At 38.6% G+C, this 17,451-nt stretch overlaps 1 protein-coding gene across 3 annotated transcripts in view; it reads right to left on the bottom strand.

Annotated features, from left to right (window-relative positions):
- Window positions 1-16,611, bottom strand: part of LOC138141991 (SLAM family member 9-like) — a 45,138-nt gene extending 28,527 nt beyond the window's left edge. For 2 of the 3 annotated variants that reach the window (XM_069062908.1, XM_069062909.1), the window contains exons 1-4: window positions 16,504-16,611; window positions 2,353-2,700; window positions 1,429-1,695; window positions 1,030-1,149 (exon numbers count right to left, since the gene is read on the bottom strand). In XM_069062908.1, the coding sequence (XP_068919009.1) occupies window positions 1,030-1,149; window positions 1,429-1,695; window positions 2,353-2,700; window positions 16,504-16,558 (790 nt within the window). In that variant the 5' untranslated portion in view covers window positions 16,559-16,611. The remainder of the gene's footprint in view (window positions 1-1,029; window positions 1,150-1,428; window positions 1,696-2,352; window positions 2,701-16,503) is intronic. The other variant, XM_069062910.1, reaches the window with a different exon arrangement.
- Between the last annotated feature and the right edge of the window lie 840 nt (window positions 16,612-17,451).

The raw sequence follows: 17,451 nt of genomic DNA, 5'->3' as shown, positions 1-17,451 counted from the left end.
AGGTGTTTCTGGGTGGGTGCTAAGTGTCTGAGCCCGGGATTCGATCTCCAGGTCTTCTCAACACTGGAGCCGGTGCTCTTACTTGCTGTGCTACCTGGCCGCCCCTTTGCCCTAGCATGTTAAGCCTTCCTCCTCAGGAGGACTCCTGCTTGCAAGTGTTTCCTCACTTTGAAATTAAATTGTTTGTCTCCTGACTCTCCTGCCTCTGATTTGCTATGTGCGGCTCCCATCACCTACAGGTTAGAAGCTGGTTCTGGTCCAGTTGGCAAGGGTAAGATTTTAGTCTTGTCTTTATATACTCAGGACAAAATAAAGACATGCTGTTCTTTGGGGTTATTTGAATAGTTCCTGCAATGGCATCAATCAATGGCCCAAATGTCATATACTGCCTTCTCCCATATAGTTCCTGGCTTAAGGTACTGGTTGATAAACGCTTGATGAATGAAGGAATAAATGAATTATGTGAAGGTCTAGGGAGATGATAATCCTGTTGTACTCTACCCCAATCAGACCCACAGCTGAAGTGCTGTATTTAGTTCTCATTGCTATAATTTAGGAAAGACCTTGATAAGTAATGTCCTGGTATAAGCAATTAGATGGTGGAGGGCCTTAGGACTATGGCATATGAATATTTGTGGAAAGAATTAGGGAAGTTAAGCCTCTAAGGAAAAAAATGTGTAGGCATCTATGACAATTATCTTCAAGTATTTGAAGGCCTGTCACATAAAAGAAGAATTTACTTGTTCTGCATGGTCATAGAAAATAGAATGAGGAGCAATGAATGGATGAAAGTTACCAAGAGGAAAGTTTGAGTTTGATATCAGAAAAAGCTTTCCAACAATTAGAGCCCAAAATGGAGTTCCTTCTCACTAGAGGTCTTCAAGTTGTTACTGGATGACCATGTGTCAGGAAAGTTGTAGGAGGTATTGCTGTATAGGTATGACTTGAAATTGGTGATCTCTGAGAGTCATTCTAATTCTGAGATTCTGTGATAAGAAAATGGGCTTCATCTTGTGGAAAAGCTCAAACCTTTTTCTTTCTTTCTCTGAATATACCAGAAAGACAGTCCCAATAAAGAGAGAATAATCAGGATGAAGATCGTTATGAGGTACAGGAAGACTCTGATGTAGCTTATGTCATGTTCAATGCCTTAAAAGAGAAGATACAAAGAAGCAGGGTCACAAGAAATGATCTGAACCATGAACAAAAAAAAATGTCTTCATAAGATCAGCTGAACACTGAAACGACTACCCTCTTCACAGTCTCAGAGCAGGAGTATCTCCTTTGGCTGAGGCTTGGCCAGTGACAGAGCTCAGGAGCTCTGCTCCTGTAGGTACTAGGTTGGTACCAAGCTCAATAATAACTATAATTCAAATCCCCACAGGATTCTATGATCTCAGGCTCCTGGGAAAACAGTCAGAAATTTACCTGCACAGAGCTCACTGGCAAGAATGGTATGGGAGCTGTTGCTGACAGGGTTCCTGGCAGTACAGGTGTACAGGTCATGGTCACCAGGTTTCCAGCTGATGCTGAGGATGGGCCCTCCACTGGATGCATTAGCCCCTTGTCCTGCAGCCGTCCAGCTATATATTACATGTTCTCTTACTTGTTCCACAGAACATGTCACATTGACAAGACAGGTGCCATTATCATTGATCCTAGGACCCAATGTCACTTTTGGCTCTGTCAATCGCTCTGCATGAAGAGTAAAATATAATATTCAATGAGATATTTTGATTGTCCTCCTCCCCCCTATAAAGATGGTCAATGATTTCCTTAGGCATCAGGACCCTCGGCCTTTATTTGAACATATTAAAACACAGGGAGCCCATGAGTTCACAAAGTAGTCCATTTTGAACGGCTCTAATTGTTAGAAAATTCCTTACATTAAATCATTGTAACTTATAGGATAATAGACTTAGCGAAGGAATCTTAGAGAGTATCTAGACCCATCCAATCATTTTACACATAGGAAACTGAGGACCCAAAAGTTAAAGTGATTTGCCTATAATTTCATGAATGTTAAGGGGCAGAATCAAGATTTAAACTGAGGTTTCCTGATTGTAAACCCAGGGTCCTTTCTACTGTACCATGCTACTTGGCCAAGTTCTGCCTTTATTATACCTAAAGTCGGCATATAGCAAGGACCTTTACAATAAGGTTTTACTGCATTACTCCTAGGTAGAGTTTACACTCAGTCAGAATCACCTTTAAATTTAACCTGTACTCTGGAGTACAGGAAGAAGGCAGCTTTCCCATCACTCAGGCAGGAAGCCATATAAGTATTCTGTGTATCCAATTTTTGGATGTTACTGTTTTTTAAAAGATAATGAGATTAAACTTAATGCTCACCATGAATGAGGAGGGTGAACAACTTTTTAATGGGTTCAGTGATGTTTGCTACAGTTATTTCTGCTGTGTAGGAGCCAGCGTCCTCCATCTTCAAGTGACTGATCTGTGGAGCATAACTATAGCTTTGGTTGAGGAAGTCCACTCGCCCCAAATAATGAGGATTTGTTATAATTATTTTCGGGGATTTTCCTTCTTTTCCTGTCTCTATGATGGCAAGAGACCTTTGGGAAATCCAGACAATATATGAGATCTGCTTTTCTTTTGGGATTTCCAGTGGGAGAATAACAGACTCCCCCAGGATTCCAGTCACCATTTTGGGGATGGAGTCCTCTCCAGAAGCACTTGACTCTGAAAACATAAAAGAAGACCACAATTAATATCTTTCCTTTCACTCTTCCTACCCCTAGATCAGTCTGACATCCAGAAGAGCCCTAGCAACATACCCTCAGAAGTGGCCTCTTCTAAAGACCTTCCATTTCTGAGCTTTTCTCATAAGATACATATAAAGTATAAAAAGCACCAGATAATTTCAGGATTCCATTTTCCTCTCTCACTCAACATCTAGCTAAAGAACCCAATACTTTTCTTAGAAAATATGGCCCCTATGGGGAGAAAATTTGGAACTCAGAATGTTGTGGAAGTGAATGTTGAAAACTAAAAATTAATTAATTAATAAAAAATATGGCCCATATTGCTGGTCAAATGCCTGGTCAAAGACAGGCATTATAGGCAAAGAGAGAAGATACTCTGTCTGTCACCACGTAGGGGAACTCTAAGATTAAGATTTTCTAGGTGCCACATTTTGGCAGGGACATTATCATTTACAATGATTACAGTGATGTAAATGAAAATATGATTAAAAGGAAGGTGAGCTTTGAACAATGGAGAAACCAATAAAAGTCCTGAAGAAAAGAAACTACTATTCCCTTATGGCAGAGAAATGTAATATTTCTGGGATGGAATACTGCATATGTTGTCAGATATAGTCTCTGTTGCTAGAGATATATTATCAGACATATTTTTGCTTAATTGTTTTTCTCTGTTACAAGGAAAAGTTCGGTATGGAGGGGATAGGTGGGAAAGGGCTATGATTTAAAATGGAGGTCTTCAATAAAACATAGTTTTAAAAAGAAATGGCTTTGACAAGTTGGAGAAGTAACCAAAAATTGCTGAAGGGATCAGAATCATACCATGTGAGGACTGGTTGAAAGAACCAAGAATTGTAGAAGAGAAAACAAGAGAGAAATATAACAGTCTCCAGGTATTTAAAGGGATGTCATATAGGAGTAGGAAAGTGAGGTTGTTTGCTCTGTGACCAGATAATAGAACTAGGTACAATGGGTAGAAGTTGTAGAGAAGTAAGTCTATACAGAATTTAAGGAAATAGTTGCCATCAAAGAAGATTTCTTGGGGAAGATGGCATTTGAGTTAGGTTTTATTGATTTCTTTATATCTGCATAGGACCTTACAGTTTCCAAAGCACTTTCACCTGGCATCTCATCTGAACTGCCCCCAGAGCAAACCTATGAGGTCTTCAGGGCAGGTATTATTATATCCATTTTAATGAAGAGAAAACTGATCATACATGTATTAAATGACAGAGCTGATACTATGTACAGTTTGATTACAGCATATAATATTGGGGGTCTGGTTAAAAAAATGGAATGGCCAAGTCCTCTGATTCTTGAGGTCTGAAACTCTGCCTCATACCCAGGAACCTGAGTTCCCTCTAGCCCCCAATAATCCATATTGCAAAGTCTCTTGTGGAGGTCAATAGGAAAGGGAAGAGTATCCTTCAATGTTGCTCAGAAAGGCTAGAGTATCTTCCCATATCCAGGTCTGGGATATTCCTAGTACATGTAGTATCCATGATGGACTTGAAAGAAAAAAGGAAATATTAATTGTTCATGAGTAGGCTGAGCCAATATAAGAAAAGGAAAATTCCACTTAAATTAATTTACTTATTTAGTACCATTCCAATTAAATTACCAAAAAATTACTTTATTGAGCTACAAAAATAATAAAAAAAATTCATCTGAAAGAAGAAAAGGTCAAGTCTATCAAAGGAATTAATGAAAAAAGGTAAAGAAAGAAGGTCTAGCAATGCCAGATCTTAAACTATATTATAAGGCATTAATTATCAAAACTATTTGGTACTGGCAAAGGAATAGAATTATAGATCAGTGGAATAGAGTAGATATACAATACACAGTAGTTAATTATTATAGTAACTTTGTGTTTGATAAATGTAAAGGTTTAAGTTTTTGGGATAAGAATTCACTGTTTTGAAAAAATTATTTCCCAAACTGGAAAACAGTCTGATAGATTAACATCTTATACCATTTACCAATTTAATCAAAATGGATACATGACTTAGATATAAAAGATGTCATAAGTAAATTAGAAGAACATAGAATATCTTACCTATCAGATTTATGGATAGGAGAAGAATTTATGAATAAACAAGAAATAAAGAGTATGGTAAGATGTAAAATGGTTAATTTTGATTACATTAAATTAAAAAGGTTTTGCACAAATAAAACCAATATAGTTACAATTAGAAGGAAAGCAGAATATTGGGGGGAAATTTTTACAGACATATTTTCAGATAAAGGCTTCATATCTCAAATATATAGAATATTTTGTGATATTTATAAAAAGATGAGTCATTCCCCAAATGGTCAAAGGATATGAACAGGAAGTTATTGGAGGGAGAAATGAAAGCTAACTATAGCCATATGAAAAAAAATGCTCCAAATTATTATTGATTAGAGAAATGAAAATTAAAACAACTTTGAGATATTATCTCACTTATCAGATGGGCCAAAATGATAGAAGGGGAAGTTGACAAATATTGGAGTGGATGTGGAAAAATCAGGACACTAACACATTGTTAGTGGAGTTGTGAACTGATACAACCATTTTTGAGAGCAATCTCGCATTATGCCCAAAGAGTCATAAAACTGTGTATACCCTTTGACCTAGCAATACCACTAGCAGGTCTGTTTTCCAAGGTGATTAGGAGAAAAGGAAAAGAACCTATATGTTCTAAAATATATCAGTTCTCTTTGTGGTGGCAAAGAAACGGAAATTGAGGAGATACTCATCAGCTGAGGAATGTCTGAATATGTTGTGGTATATGAATATGATGGAATACTACTATGCTATAAGGAATGATGAGCAGATTGATTTTAGGAAAACATAGAAAGACTTGCATATAATAATGAAGAGTGAAACGAGCAGAACCAAGAGAATGTTATGTACAGTAACATCAACATTATTCAAAGAGTGAATATGAGTGAATAAGCTATTCTGACTTACATTAATATTTAAATCAACCACAAAACATTGGTAATCAACTATGCTATCCACCTCCAAAGGAAGAACTGACATATGGAACTATGTATTGTGCAGCTTCACAACTCTCTGTGTCAAATGTTCATGTGTGAGGTTGGGAAGGAAGAGGGAAACTACTTGGAATACAAATGTAACAAAAAATTTTTTTAAAGAAAGAGAAGGGGAATCCTTAACCCTCCGAAATGACTAATAACTAATGAGCTAAGTAACATGTGAGCTTGGCATTGATAGTTACCAATGAGGTCTGATTTGAGTAATGCTAGGGAAAACACTCCCTCCGCTAAAATTGTTACACAACCATTAGAGATTCTTTTGCTTTTTTGTCTAAGACTTTTCCCTTTGCTCAGATGCAAATACTTAGGCAGTGCCCTGTAGTGGTCAGAGCAAAGGGTCTGGACTCAGTTCCATTTCTGACTTTGTCAATTACTACCTATGTAACATTGGGCTAGTCATTTAATCTCTGCAGATCACAAAACCCTCATCTGTAAAATGGGAGAAGGGGGAGAATATTATTCTAAATGTGTGATTCTATGAACCATAGAATCTGGGATGAACAATTTTCTGGGCAGCTAGGTGCTGCGGTGGATAGAATATTAGGTCTAGAGTCAAGAAGACTCATCTTTCTGAGTTCAAATCTGGCCTCAGACACTTACTAGCTGTGTGACCCTGGGCAAGTCACTTAACCCTGTTTGCCTCAGTTTCCTCATCTGTAAAATGAGCTGGAGATGGAAACAGCAAACCATTCTAGTATCTTTGCCAAGGAAATCCCAAATGAAATTATGAAGAATTGGACATGACTGCAATGACTGGATGACAACAAAAATGAATCATGGCAGGAATAATACATAAAGCTGTTTCCAATGAGATGGGCTCACAGAATGACAGAGGTGGAAGGGACCTCCATGGCTTTCCAATCTAGCACATATCTGAGGAAAGATCAAATGTCTAAGGTAACTAACAAATCAAGAGCTCTATTCAAGGGAAATCAGTTACATAGGTACCTAATTTCATATCGCGTTTGACTATTGAGGCAGCTAGGTCGTTCTAGTGGATAGAGTTCCAGGCCTGTAGTCAGGATTCAATCTGAATTCAAATCCTGCCTCAGACATCTACTAGCTGTGTGACTCTGGACAAGCTATTTAACCTCAGTTTGTCTCAGTTTACTAATCTGTAAAATAGAGATAATAATAGCACCTACCTCCAGGATTATTGTGAGGATCAGGTGAGATAAGACTTCTGAAGTGCTTAGCATCATGCCTGGCATATAATAAACACTATATAAATGCTAGTTATTATATTATGATTTCTTCTTTCTTGGATGCTACAAACAATTGGTTGCCAAGTCTTTTTTGAGTCTGTCTTCACAATTCTCACATCTCTCCCTTTCCTCCACTCACACTGACACTACCTTAGTTCAGACCCTCATCAGTTGTTATAACTACTAATAAAATAAAGCACTATACTTTTAAAATTATTTTTTCTTCTGCAGTCATACTTCTACTTCAGAGTTTCTTTTTCAGAAACACCGAAAAATCTTACGTATATAGGGCAGCAGAAGTGAGATCTGACATGCACCACATAAGACCCTACTTCCTCTCTCTGTTTTCATCTCTGTCTCACAACTTCCCCTCATACCTGAAGGTATAGGAACAGTGGGGGTAATTCTCTAGCCTTTCCAAGGTAAGTGGGACTGAATGGAAACAGAATCAAATCATAATAGAACTTGGAAAGGGGAAAAGGAGTCAGACTTCTGGTACTCTGCTTCTTTTGAGCTCCATCTTGATGCCCATCACATAGCCCTTGGGTTTTTCAGCTGGTAAATTTGCATATGTGTTGTGTAAATCTCATTAATGTCACATGAAGCTGGGGCTTCTCTAGGTACAGTAAAAAACACATGCTGCTATGTGTTGGTTAAGCTGAAGAATGGAGCAGAAAACCTGGAGTTTCCCACCCTACCACATCTTTTCCCATCTTAGTTAATAAATCAACCATTAAACATTAAGAGCTGAGGGTATTATGTGAGTGAATCACCCTGACACCCATCTTGTGACAATTCTGGAATAGTATATTTTGGGAAAGCAACAAGACCAGATTGTTTTCTCTAAGAACTATATACATATGTATATGATTGACTTCCAAACATTTCTAGTATGGGTATGATTTCATAATAAGTTCTCTAAATTAGATTAAGGATTTTACATATAAGTTGCACTGATAATTGTAAAGAAATTGAAATTATTTCCCCACTTTAAAAGAGAGAAAGTTTACAAGTTAGACTCTGGTGAATTTTTTTTAAAGACTCTTATATCAGTTATGAGGTTTAGGTAAAGATAAAAACAGCAAATGATAGGTAAAAGCTGAAATTTTCCAAATTCTCAAGGGAATTATGGGTTCTTGATTTCATGTTCTTCTTATAGCACTGTTATTAATAGGATTTATTGCATAAGACTTGAGCTATTTTTCACCCCATGAACTAGCTATTAGAAAACCAAATTTAAGAAATTGTACTAAATTCTTTTATGCCCTGTCACTAGACGATTTTAGCAGAATTGCCTAGGAATCTCTACAGGTGATTTGGAATGAGAGAAGCAGAGCTTGTTCAGAGCTGTTCTGAGAATGAGGTTATTCCAGAATGTTCAGGAGAAGATATTTCCAAGGACCAGATGACTACATGGGACATCTGGGACTCAAGATGTGTTGATTAATGAACAATGGGTTACTAGGATACAAGGAGACCTAATGGTATTTAATATTGATGATCATCATTGTATTGCTTTGGTCTTTTGTTTATGCTGAGTTTTCTTGGTTACCTTGGCAACATATAAATCTGCCCTCTCAAAGCATCCATTGTGAGCCCTCTAAATAGTTTGATCTGCAACCTGACTTACATAATTCTGATTACAAATATATGAAAAAGCTTATAAATTTGGATTATAGCTGGCCCTACCCCCAGGAAATCAAATGTGAGGGGATTGAAGGAATTGTGGGAATTGAGTGAACCACACAGACTTCATCTTGTAACTCAATTCTATAGTTAGCTCAGGTTCCCTTTCTATTAAATCATGGATCTAGTCAAATTTCTGGCTTGTGAGAAAACTTTATTCAATTATGGGAATTGTGAGAAAGCTTTGTTGCATTGTTTGAACCTAGCCCTGCAAGGCTGGGCAGCTGGACCACCTCTTTTTGCCATTTAGAGACCCTTAACTAAGGATCTAGTTTATGCTGACCAGAAACCCAGTCAGATAAGATTGATGCCGTTTTCTCACAATTATACATCTAAAGCAACCCATATGTCTTATCTGAAAATTGGTCCCACACTGGTCAATCACTTGTTTCCATATTCCTTTGACACACTTGGATCAGGGTGGGGGAACATCTCTTTTTCCTGATTTCAGCAAATTGCACTTGTTCACTCTCCCCCTCCCAATCTGGAAAGCCCCTAATCTTTCCTTTAATTAAAAATGGGATTACCTAATTTTTGTATCCTTGTTTACACCCTTTTAATTGTTTTGTCTGAATTCGTAAAATCTATTTGGTTCTGAATTTGGGATCCAGTGCAAAAGCTGAGGAGGCCTGGTGTTGATTTGTTAAACAATTGGCATGCATTGCTTCATAAATGGATATGCTCTGAAACTTGAACCTTTGTTTCTGCAGCATTCCAATCAATCCACCCACCACAGTGCCTATTATATGCCATGCACTGTGCTAAACACTGAGGATACAAAAAGAGTCAAAAGACAGTCCCTCCCTGAAGGAACTTACAATCTAATATAGGAGAGAATTAGCCAACAAATATATTTGCTATATATAGCAAACAAACAAGCTCTATACAGGATAAACAGGACATAATTAAGAGAAGGAAGACACTAGAATTAAGGATTAAGAAACTCTTCTTTCAGAAGGTAAGATTTTAGCTGAGCCTTGAAGGTAGCCAGAGAAACCAGCAGCCAAAGATGAGGAGAGAGAACATTCCAGGAATGGGAGACAGCTAGAAAAAAAAAAATGCCCCAAACTGAGAGAGTATCTCCTACAGTTACTTTATGGTAAAGGTCTCACTCCCTAACCCCTAAACACATATTGACATGTAACATACCAAGCATGTGTGGTTAACAGCTCTGCTCCCCTCATCCTGAGTAGAATTGCCAACCACATAAGGCCTGTGTTCTCACTCCCCTTTGAACATATTCTAGTATAAAAAGCACTAGATTTCAAACACCACATCTAACACACTTGCTTAGTTTTATGACTATAAGAGGATATGTAAAAATAAAAAATGTAAAGGGGCATTGGTGCATACCCAAATGATAAAAGATGGAGAAACACTCACATAGGAGATGCCAAGGAATCTATTTCTTGGAGAAGATGTTGGTCTAATTTGTAGGTGAGAACATCCTCTTTCCATTGACCTGGTAGTCAGAATTGTCTGTATCTTTAAATCTACCTGAAGGAGACACAGTCACTCTCTTTCTTTGTGTGGGAATTAGGGTTGAAAGTCTCATTCATTCATAGCAAGGGCACCATGCTGTTAAGCTAAATAAGATTTAGTAAGTACCTTCTAAGCCTATTGACCTGGGAAATGGGCTTTGGGCTTTGGACTGTTTCATTTTTCCTTTTTCAATTGGAAGTACAGGGCCTAGAGTCCCAGAATTGGGAGCTTGAGTAATGGGAACCTTGCAGCCCAAGATTTCATGATGGATGTTGTAGCTAATACAAAGGGGATGCCCTGGAGAAGCTAGGGTCCTAGGATACAAGCCTGAGGGTGAGTGGGGGTAAAGATATAGTGCTTTATTCTTAGATCCTTATGGAATCAATGGACTGAGTTAAGCTGTGAACCTTAACTTCCTGTCTTCCTAGAGACTGAGGACCATGTAGTGAGCATTATGTCTACAGGTGCTGGGAAGGATGAGATATTTGTATGATTCTTCTTGCTATACCTTTGATGTAAATATTATATATGCCTTTGTAAAGTTAATTTGACAAAGAGTTAAATGGAATTGGGATGTTTGAACCCTTAATATTGGGGAAACATAATTGGTTTGGACTTGAGCCAATGACAAAGATGAAAGACCCATTCTTGAGAACCCTGAAAGGGTAGGGTTGGGGTGGAAACATGACACATTTGACTTTGAGGCAGTGGGAACCAGACTAATCACTGTTATACCTGGATGTAGTGAGAGACTTGAGACAGAAAAATCTATGGAATACTAGATTTGAAATGTCTAGAACTGCTAGTACATAGGAATCTTTCCCTACATTACACTTTTTATTCTCAACTTCTCATCTGAGGAGGTTATCCCCAGGGTCCCTGATAAGACCATACCCTTGTCCTATGTACATACATAGCAAAGCCAGGATGACAAAATAAGTGTGTGTAGTAATGGTTGGGACTGGAGATTAAGAAACAAAATGTTTCAGTTAGGATGAATCTAAAAGAATCTTTCGTCCCACAGAGCTTGAATTTAAGGAAAAGAATCCATTGTATTCTGCTTAGATATCTTTTTTTTTTTGCTTTTTTTGGGAAGGAAATTGGGGTTAAGTGACTTGCCCAAGGTCACATGGCTAGTAAGTGTAAGAAAACAACAAATCAGGTCACAGAGTCAGACACGCCTGAAAACAACTGAACAACAACAAATATGAAGATTACCAATGAGAAGGACTCCATCACCCCAGAGGCAACCCCTTCCATTTTTGGTTAAGCTCTGATTCTCAGGAAGATTTTCTTGTTAGTAAGCCTAAGTTTATTTCTATGTAATTTCCATTCTGTTCTCCTACATTGGCCCCCTTAGACTAAATAGAACAAGTCTCATTCATTCTTTCATTCATTTTTCCAAGACACCCCTTCCAATACTTGAACACAACATACTTATTTTCTATCTCTATATCTGTGCTCAGTGTCCTTTCTCCCCTTCTGGTCTCTTAGAATCACATTCACAGTTTTGAAATATCACTGACCTTGGGTTATCAATGACATTTACCAGTTCAACCATTCAGTACCTGAGGATATAGTTCATTTTGACCAGGCGACTTGAATATATTAAGAACAACTGAACATTGTCTTACTATCTCCTTTCTTAGCTTGGCTATCAAATTGAATACCTATTAGCCATTTTTACTGAACAGTTCAAAGATCCTTCTCCTTGGCAAGGAGAACAGTAAGAACCTCAAAATTGAACACCACTTTCTCTGTTGTTAGCTATCATCATCATTTTCATTTAGTTGATAGAGTATTAGACTTGGAGTCAGGAATCTATGGGTCCAAATCTAACTTGCTTATTACTTATGAGACCCTGTACAGTCAATTAATCTCTCTGAGTTTGTTTCTTCATCTGCAAAATGGGAACATTCATAGCACCTACTTCACTTATTAGATGAGATAATATATTGCTTGTAAAGCACCTAGAAAACCTTAAATCATTATATAAATGGTTACGTTTATTATTGCTATGGTCCCATTCACCCCATACAGTATTCCTATCACTTCTTCTCTCTTCTTTTACCAGTTTATGTAAAAAGAATCCATCTCATTTTCTTATCCTTTCCTTTCTTATCTATCCTTTGCTGTTGTTGTTCAGCCATTTCAGTCCCCCAGAGTTTTCTTGGCAAAGGTACTAAAATGGTTTGTCATTTTCTTCTTTAGCTAGTTTTACAGATAAGGAAACTAAGACAAACAGGATTAAGTGACTTGCCCAGGGTCATACATCTAGTAAGTTTCTGAGGCTGGATTTGAAGTCAGAAAAATGAGTCTTCCAGGTCAAGATGGCATAGTAGAAGCAGGACCTCCCTGCTGCTCCGGCTTCCACCTTCCCCAATCCATGTAAAAAGGGGACTCTGAACAAACTTTGGAGCTGCAGAACCCACAAAATGACACAGTGAAGCTAACCTCCCACTGAGGAAAGCCTGGCAAGGCAGCAGGAATCCATAGCAGTGCTCTGGGAGCTGAGCCCAGCCCCACACCGAGGTTTTAGCCCCAGGTTGGGCCTGACTAGCTGCTGGCCAGAGGGACTCCAGATCAGCAGCAGCTGTGGGCGATTCCAGATTTATCAACACATAGATACGAAGGACAAAGTGAGAGGTCAGTGCAGTCTGGACTTTGGGACCCAGTAAGTGGGAGTGTGTGGCTTTTGCCCCCAGGGCGAGAAGCCACTGAGCCACCGGCACAGCCAGCCAGCACCATGTGGCAGCTTCAGCTCCTGGCCTGCAGAGTGTAGGAGGACCAAGCACCAGTCTGAGGCTTTTGCTTTAAACTGCTTCGATCTGGATTGCAGTCTAGGGTGGAGGTCCGGGTGGGGGGGGAGTGTCCAGCTTGCCAGAGCATGTGGAGACCTCAGAGAGGGCACCCATCTAATGCCTCCAGCAGCTGAGAAAACCCCAGCATTTGGGATGGAAGCTCCCCTGTCTGGTGGCAGAGTCCTACTATGGCAAAAAGCCCAGGGGTCAAGTGACTGAGGGGCGACATTACCAGGCAAAGGAAACAAAGCAGACAGAAGATTCCAGCATTAGACTCCTATTTTGGGGACAAAAAGGAGCAAAGCATGGAACAGGAGGAAGACAGTGAAGTCAGAACTCCTGCACAAAACCTTCAAAGGAAAATATGAGCTGGTTACAGGCCATAGAGGACCTTAAGAAGCAGATAAGAGAAGTGGAGGAAAAATTGAGAAGAGAAATGAGAACGATGCAAGAAAATTACAAAATGAGAGTCAACAGCCTGACTGAGGAAAATAACATCTTAAAACAGACTAACTCAATTGGCAAAAGAGGCTCAAAAAGGCAATGAGGAGAAGAATGCTTTAAAAAACCAAATTTTCCAGATGGAAAAAGAACCTCAAAAGCTCAATGAGGAGAATCATTGCTTCAGAATTAGATTGGAGCAAATGGAAGCTAATGACTTTATGAGAAATCAAGATGCTGTTAAACAGATCCAAACAAATGAAAGAATAGAAGGCAATGTGAAATATCTCATGGGAAAAACCACTGACCTGGAAAATAGATCCAGGAGAGATCATTTAAAAATTATTGAACTACCTGAAAGCCATGATCAAAGCAAGAACCTAGAAATCATTCTCCAGGAAGTTCTCAAAGAAAACTGCCCTGATGTTTTAGAACCAGAGGGCAAAATAGAGGTTGAAAGAATACACTGATCACCTTCTGAAAAAGATCCCAAAAAATAAAACTCCTAGGAATATTATAGCCAGGTTCCAGAATTCCCAGATTAAGGAGAGAATATGACAAGCAGCCAGGAAGAAACAATTTGAATATTGTGGAAACACAATCAGGATAACCCAGGATCTGGCAGCTTCTACACTGAGGGATCGAAGGGCTTGGAACATGATATTCCGGAGGGCAAAGGAACTGGGATTAAAACCAAGAATCACTTACCCAGAAAAACTGAGTATCATGTTTCAGGGGAAAATATGGATATTCAGTGGAATAGAGGACTTTCAAGCATTCTTGCTGAAAAAACCAGAGTTGAATAGAAAATTTGACATTCAGATACAAGAAGCAAGAGAAGCATGAGAAGGTAAACAGGGAAAAGAAATCATAAGGAACTTATCAAAATTGAACTATTAACATTCCTACATGGAAAAACAATAATTGTAACTTATGAAACTTTTCTCAGTAGTTGAAGAGAATAGAAATATATGTATATATGTCTATATATGAGAGTATATGGGCATATGAATACATATGTGAATGTGTGTATATATGTTTACAGGCATACATAGATAGAGGGCACAGGACCAATTTAACAGGAAGGGATGATACTTAAAAGGTGAAATTAAGAGGTGAGAGAAGAATATAATGAGAGGAGATGGGGAGAGACAGAATGGGGTAAATTATCTGATATAGAATAGGCAAGGGAAAATGGTTACAATGGAGGGGAAGAATAAGAAGGCAAAAGGGAATGGACCAACCTTATTCCCATTGAATTTGGCTTGAGGAGGGAATGAAATACACGCTAAGTAGGGTATCTCACCGTCCAGGAGATTAGGGGGGGAAGGGGATGAGAGGGGGGATGATGGAAGGGAGGGCAGGCTGGGGGGGAGGGAAGTTGGAAGCACCCACTTTTGAAAAGGGACGGGATCAAAGTAGAGAACAGAACAATTGGGAGGTGGGATAGGAGGGAGGGAAAAATAGTCAGTCTTTTACAATATATCTACTATGTTATTGTTTTGCATTAGCCACACATGTACAACCTACACTTAACTGCTTATCTTCCCAGTAAGGGTGGGTGACAAGGGAGGAAGGGAATGAATCTGGAATTCAAAGTTTTAAAATCAAATATTCAAATACATATACATGAATATATATATATATGTGTGTGTGTATATATATATACTATTATTAATACTATTTTACATGTAATTGGGAAATAAGATATATAGGCACTGGGGCATAGAGATCCACCATGCCCTACTGGAAATGTAGAAAGCGGTATGGGAGAAAATATGGGAGAGAGCAGATTGGAGGCGGTGATATCCTGTGGGACTGCTATTTTGGGGTGGTGGGTAGGGGAAAATGGGGAGAAAATTTGTAACTCAAAATCTGGAGGAAATGAATGATGTAAATCAGAAGTTGATAAAGCATCTGAAAAATTAAAAAAAAAAAAAGAATGATGGCAATACAGAATTCCAAGCTCTAAGTTGGAAAAAAAAATGAGTCTTCCTAACTGCAGGCCCAGCACTCTGTCCACAGCACCATTTATTCTTATTTATCCTTCATTTTTTGAAGAAGACCAATAACAATCCCAAATAAGTAATGTCATGATTTTCAAACAAATTGGATTTAAGCGAGGAGAAGTTTCTCAAATAGTTAGCTTCACTCTCTCTTCCAGAGTCATTGAAGTTCAGTGGCAAGACAATAGTTAGGGTGACTAGCATTTAGCTGCCCTTTAATTACCCTTAGTTGCCCTTGATATGACCAAATCACTTGGTCAACATGAATTACATCTCTGTTTACTGAATTGGTGAATGGCATTGTTGATCAGTGATATTTGAAAATTGTGGAGAACAGGAGAGATACCATAGGACTGGAAAGGCAAATGCCCCAAAGTTCAAGAGAGAAATGGAAAAGGGGAGAGAATCTCCATACTATAGGCCAATGAGCTTGATTTTCATTCCTGGCAAAACTGTAGAACATATCATTCTATGCCTTAGCTCTCTTTAAATTGTGTTTATGAGATCATATCACATTTTTGCATTCATGCTCTGTTATATATCCTTGCTTCCAGCATCTCTACATAACATTCAAAATGTGTATGAATTGAATTGGTATGTAAGAAAAGAAGCTTTTGATAATTTTAGAGGGAAAATTTGGAAGTGAGCTTTTTTATTAGTATGTGATTAGAGGAATACCAGGAAACACAGACAGAGACAGATAGAGAGGAGTCAGACACACTAAGAAACACAGAGAAAGAAGAGAACAGAGAGAGAAATGAATAATCTATTACAGGATTTGGCATTTGAGAGTGAACTGAACAATGTGAGTCTTTGACTGTGGAAAGTAGAAAAGTGAAGAAGGAAAATCAAGGCAATAAGCATTTATTAAGCTTCTACCATATGCTAGGCACTGTGCTAAGCACTTTGCAAAAAATATCTTTTGATCCTCAAAATGACCCTGAGAGGGAGATGCTATTAATATCCCCACTTGACAGTTGAGGAAATGGTGTCCCTTGCATGTCCTAGGCACTTTATAAATACTTGCTAAATTGGATTGAATTGAAAAACAGTTAGTCCTTACTGACTCTTCTGTGAGACAGGGTAGAGAGACTGGATGCTAGTAGCCATTTGGACTTACCTGTAAGTGAGTAGAAGAGGAAAAACAGGAGACATCTTTGGAGGAGATAGGCCATGTGTCTATTCAGATCAAATGTAAGGAAGTCTTATTGACACCTCAGCTTTAGAGAGATTTACTTCCTTCTTCAAATAACCACGTGGGACTTTTGTCACTTGGGGGAAGTGAAAGGAAAACAATAGAAGACCATGATACTGGGAAAATTCATGATACTGGGAAAAAGTCACATTAATTATGACCATTCCCAGATTCCCCAGAGTTCTTGTCAAATAGAAGAGACTTTCCCAAAAGAGGCTGATGGTTTTGTTTTTTTTTGAGGGGGGGAGGCAGTGTGGTTTATCAAATACTGAGCTCCTGAATTCAACTCTGAAACGTGCTTATATATATAGTCTGATCTCTTTTCTGTTCCTTCCTTCCTTCCTTCCTTCCTTCCTTCCTTCCTTCCTTCCTTCCTTCCTTCCTTCCTTCCTTCCTTCCTTCCTTCCTTCCAGTAGGGTAAGATAGATTTCTATACCCCAGTGCCTGTGTATCTTATTTCCCAGTTGCATGTAAAAACAATTTAAAAAATTTTTGTTTTTAAAACTTTGAGTTCTAGATTTTCCCCCTTTTTCCCTCCTCACCTGCCCCCACTAGGAAGATAAATAGGTCAATACAGGTTGTACATGTGTAGTTACCCAAAACATTTCCATAGTATTTATATTGTGAAAGACTGTATTTCCCTCCATCCTATCTCACCTCCTACTTATTCTATTTTCTCCTTTGACCCTATCCCTTTTCAAAAATGTTTGCTTCTAACTACCCTCGCCCCAATCTGCCCTCCCTTCTATCATCCACCCTCTTATACCCTAGCCCCTTATTTTCCTGTAGGGTAAGATACCCAATTGAGTGTGTATGTTACTCCCCCCTTAAGCCAAATTCAATGAGAATAAGGTTGACCCATTCCTTTTCACC

This window comes from Petaurus breviceps, unplaced genomic scaffold, assembly GCF_028583685.1.
Source record: "Petaurus breviceps papuanus isolate PSGF00001 unplaced genomic scaffold, PetGlider_PUasm1.0 90510, whole genome shotgun sequence".
Lineage (NCBI taxonomy): Eukaryota > Metazoa > Chordata > Mammalia > Diprotodontia > Petauridae > Petaurus > Petaurus breviceps.
The sequence above is the reverse complement of the archived record's forward strand: the minus strand, read 5'-3'. Positions and strand labels throughout refer to the sequence as shown.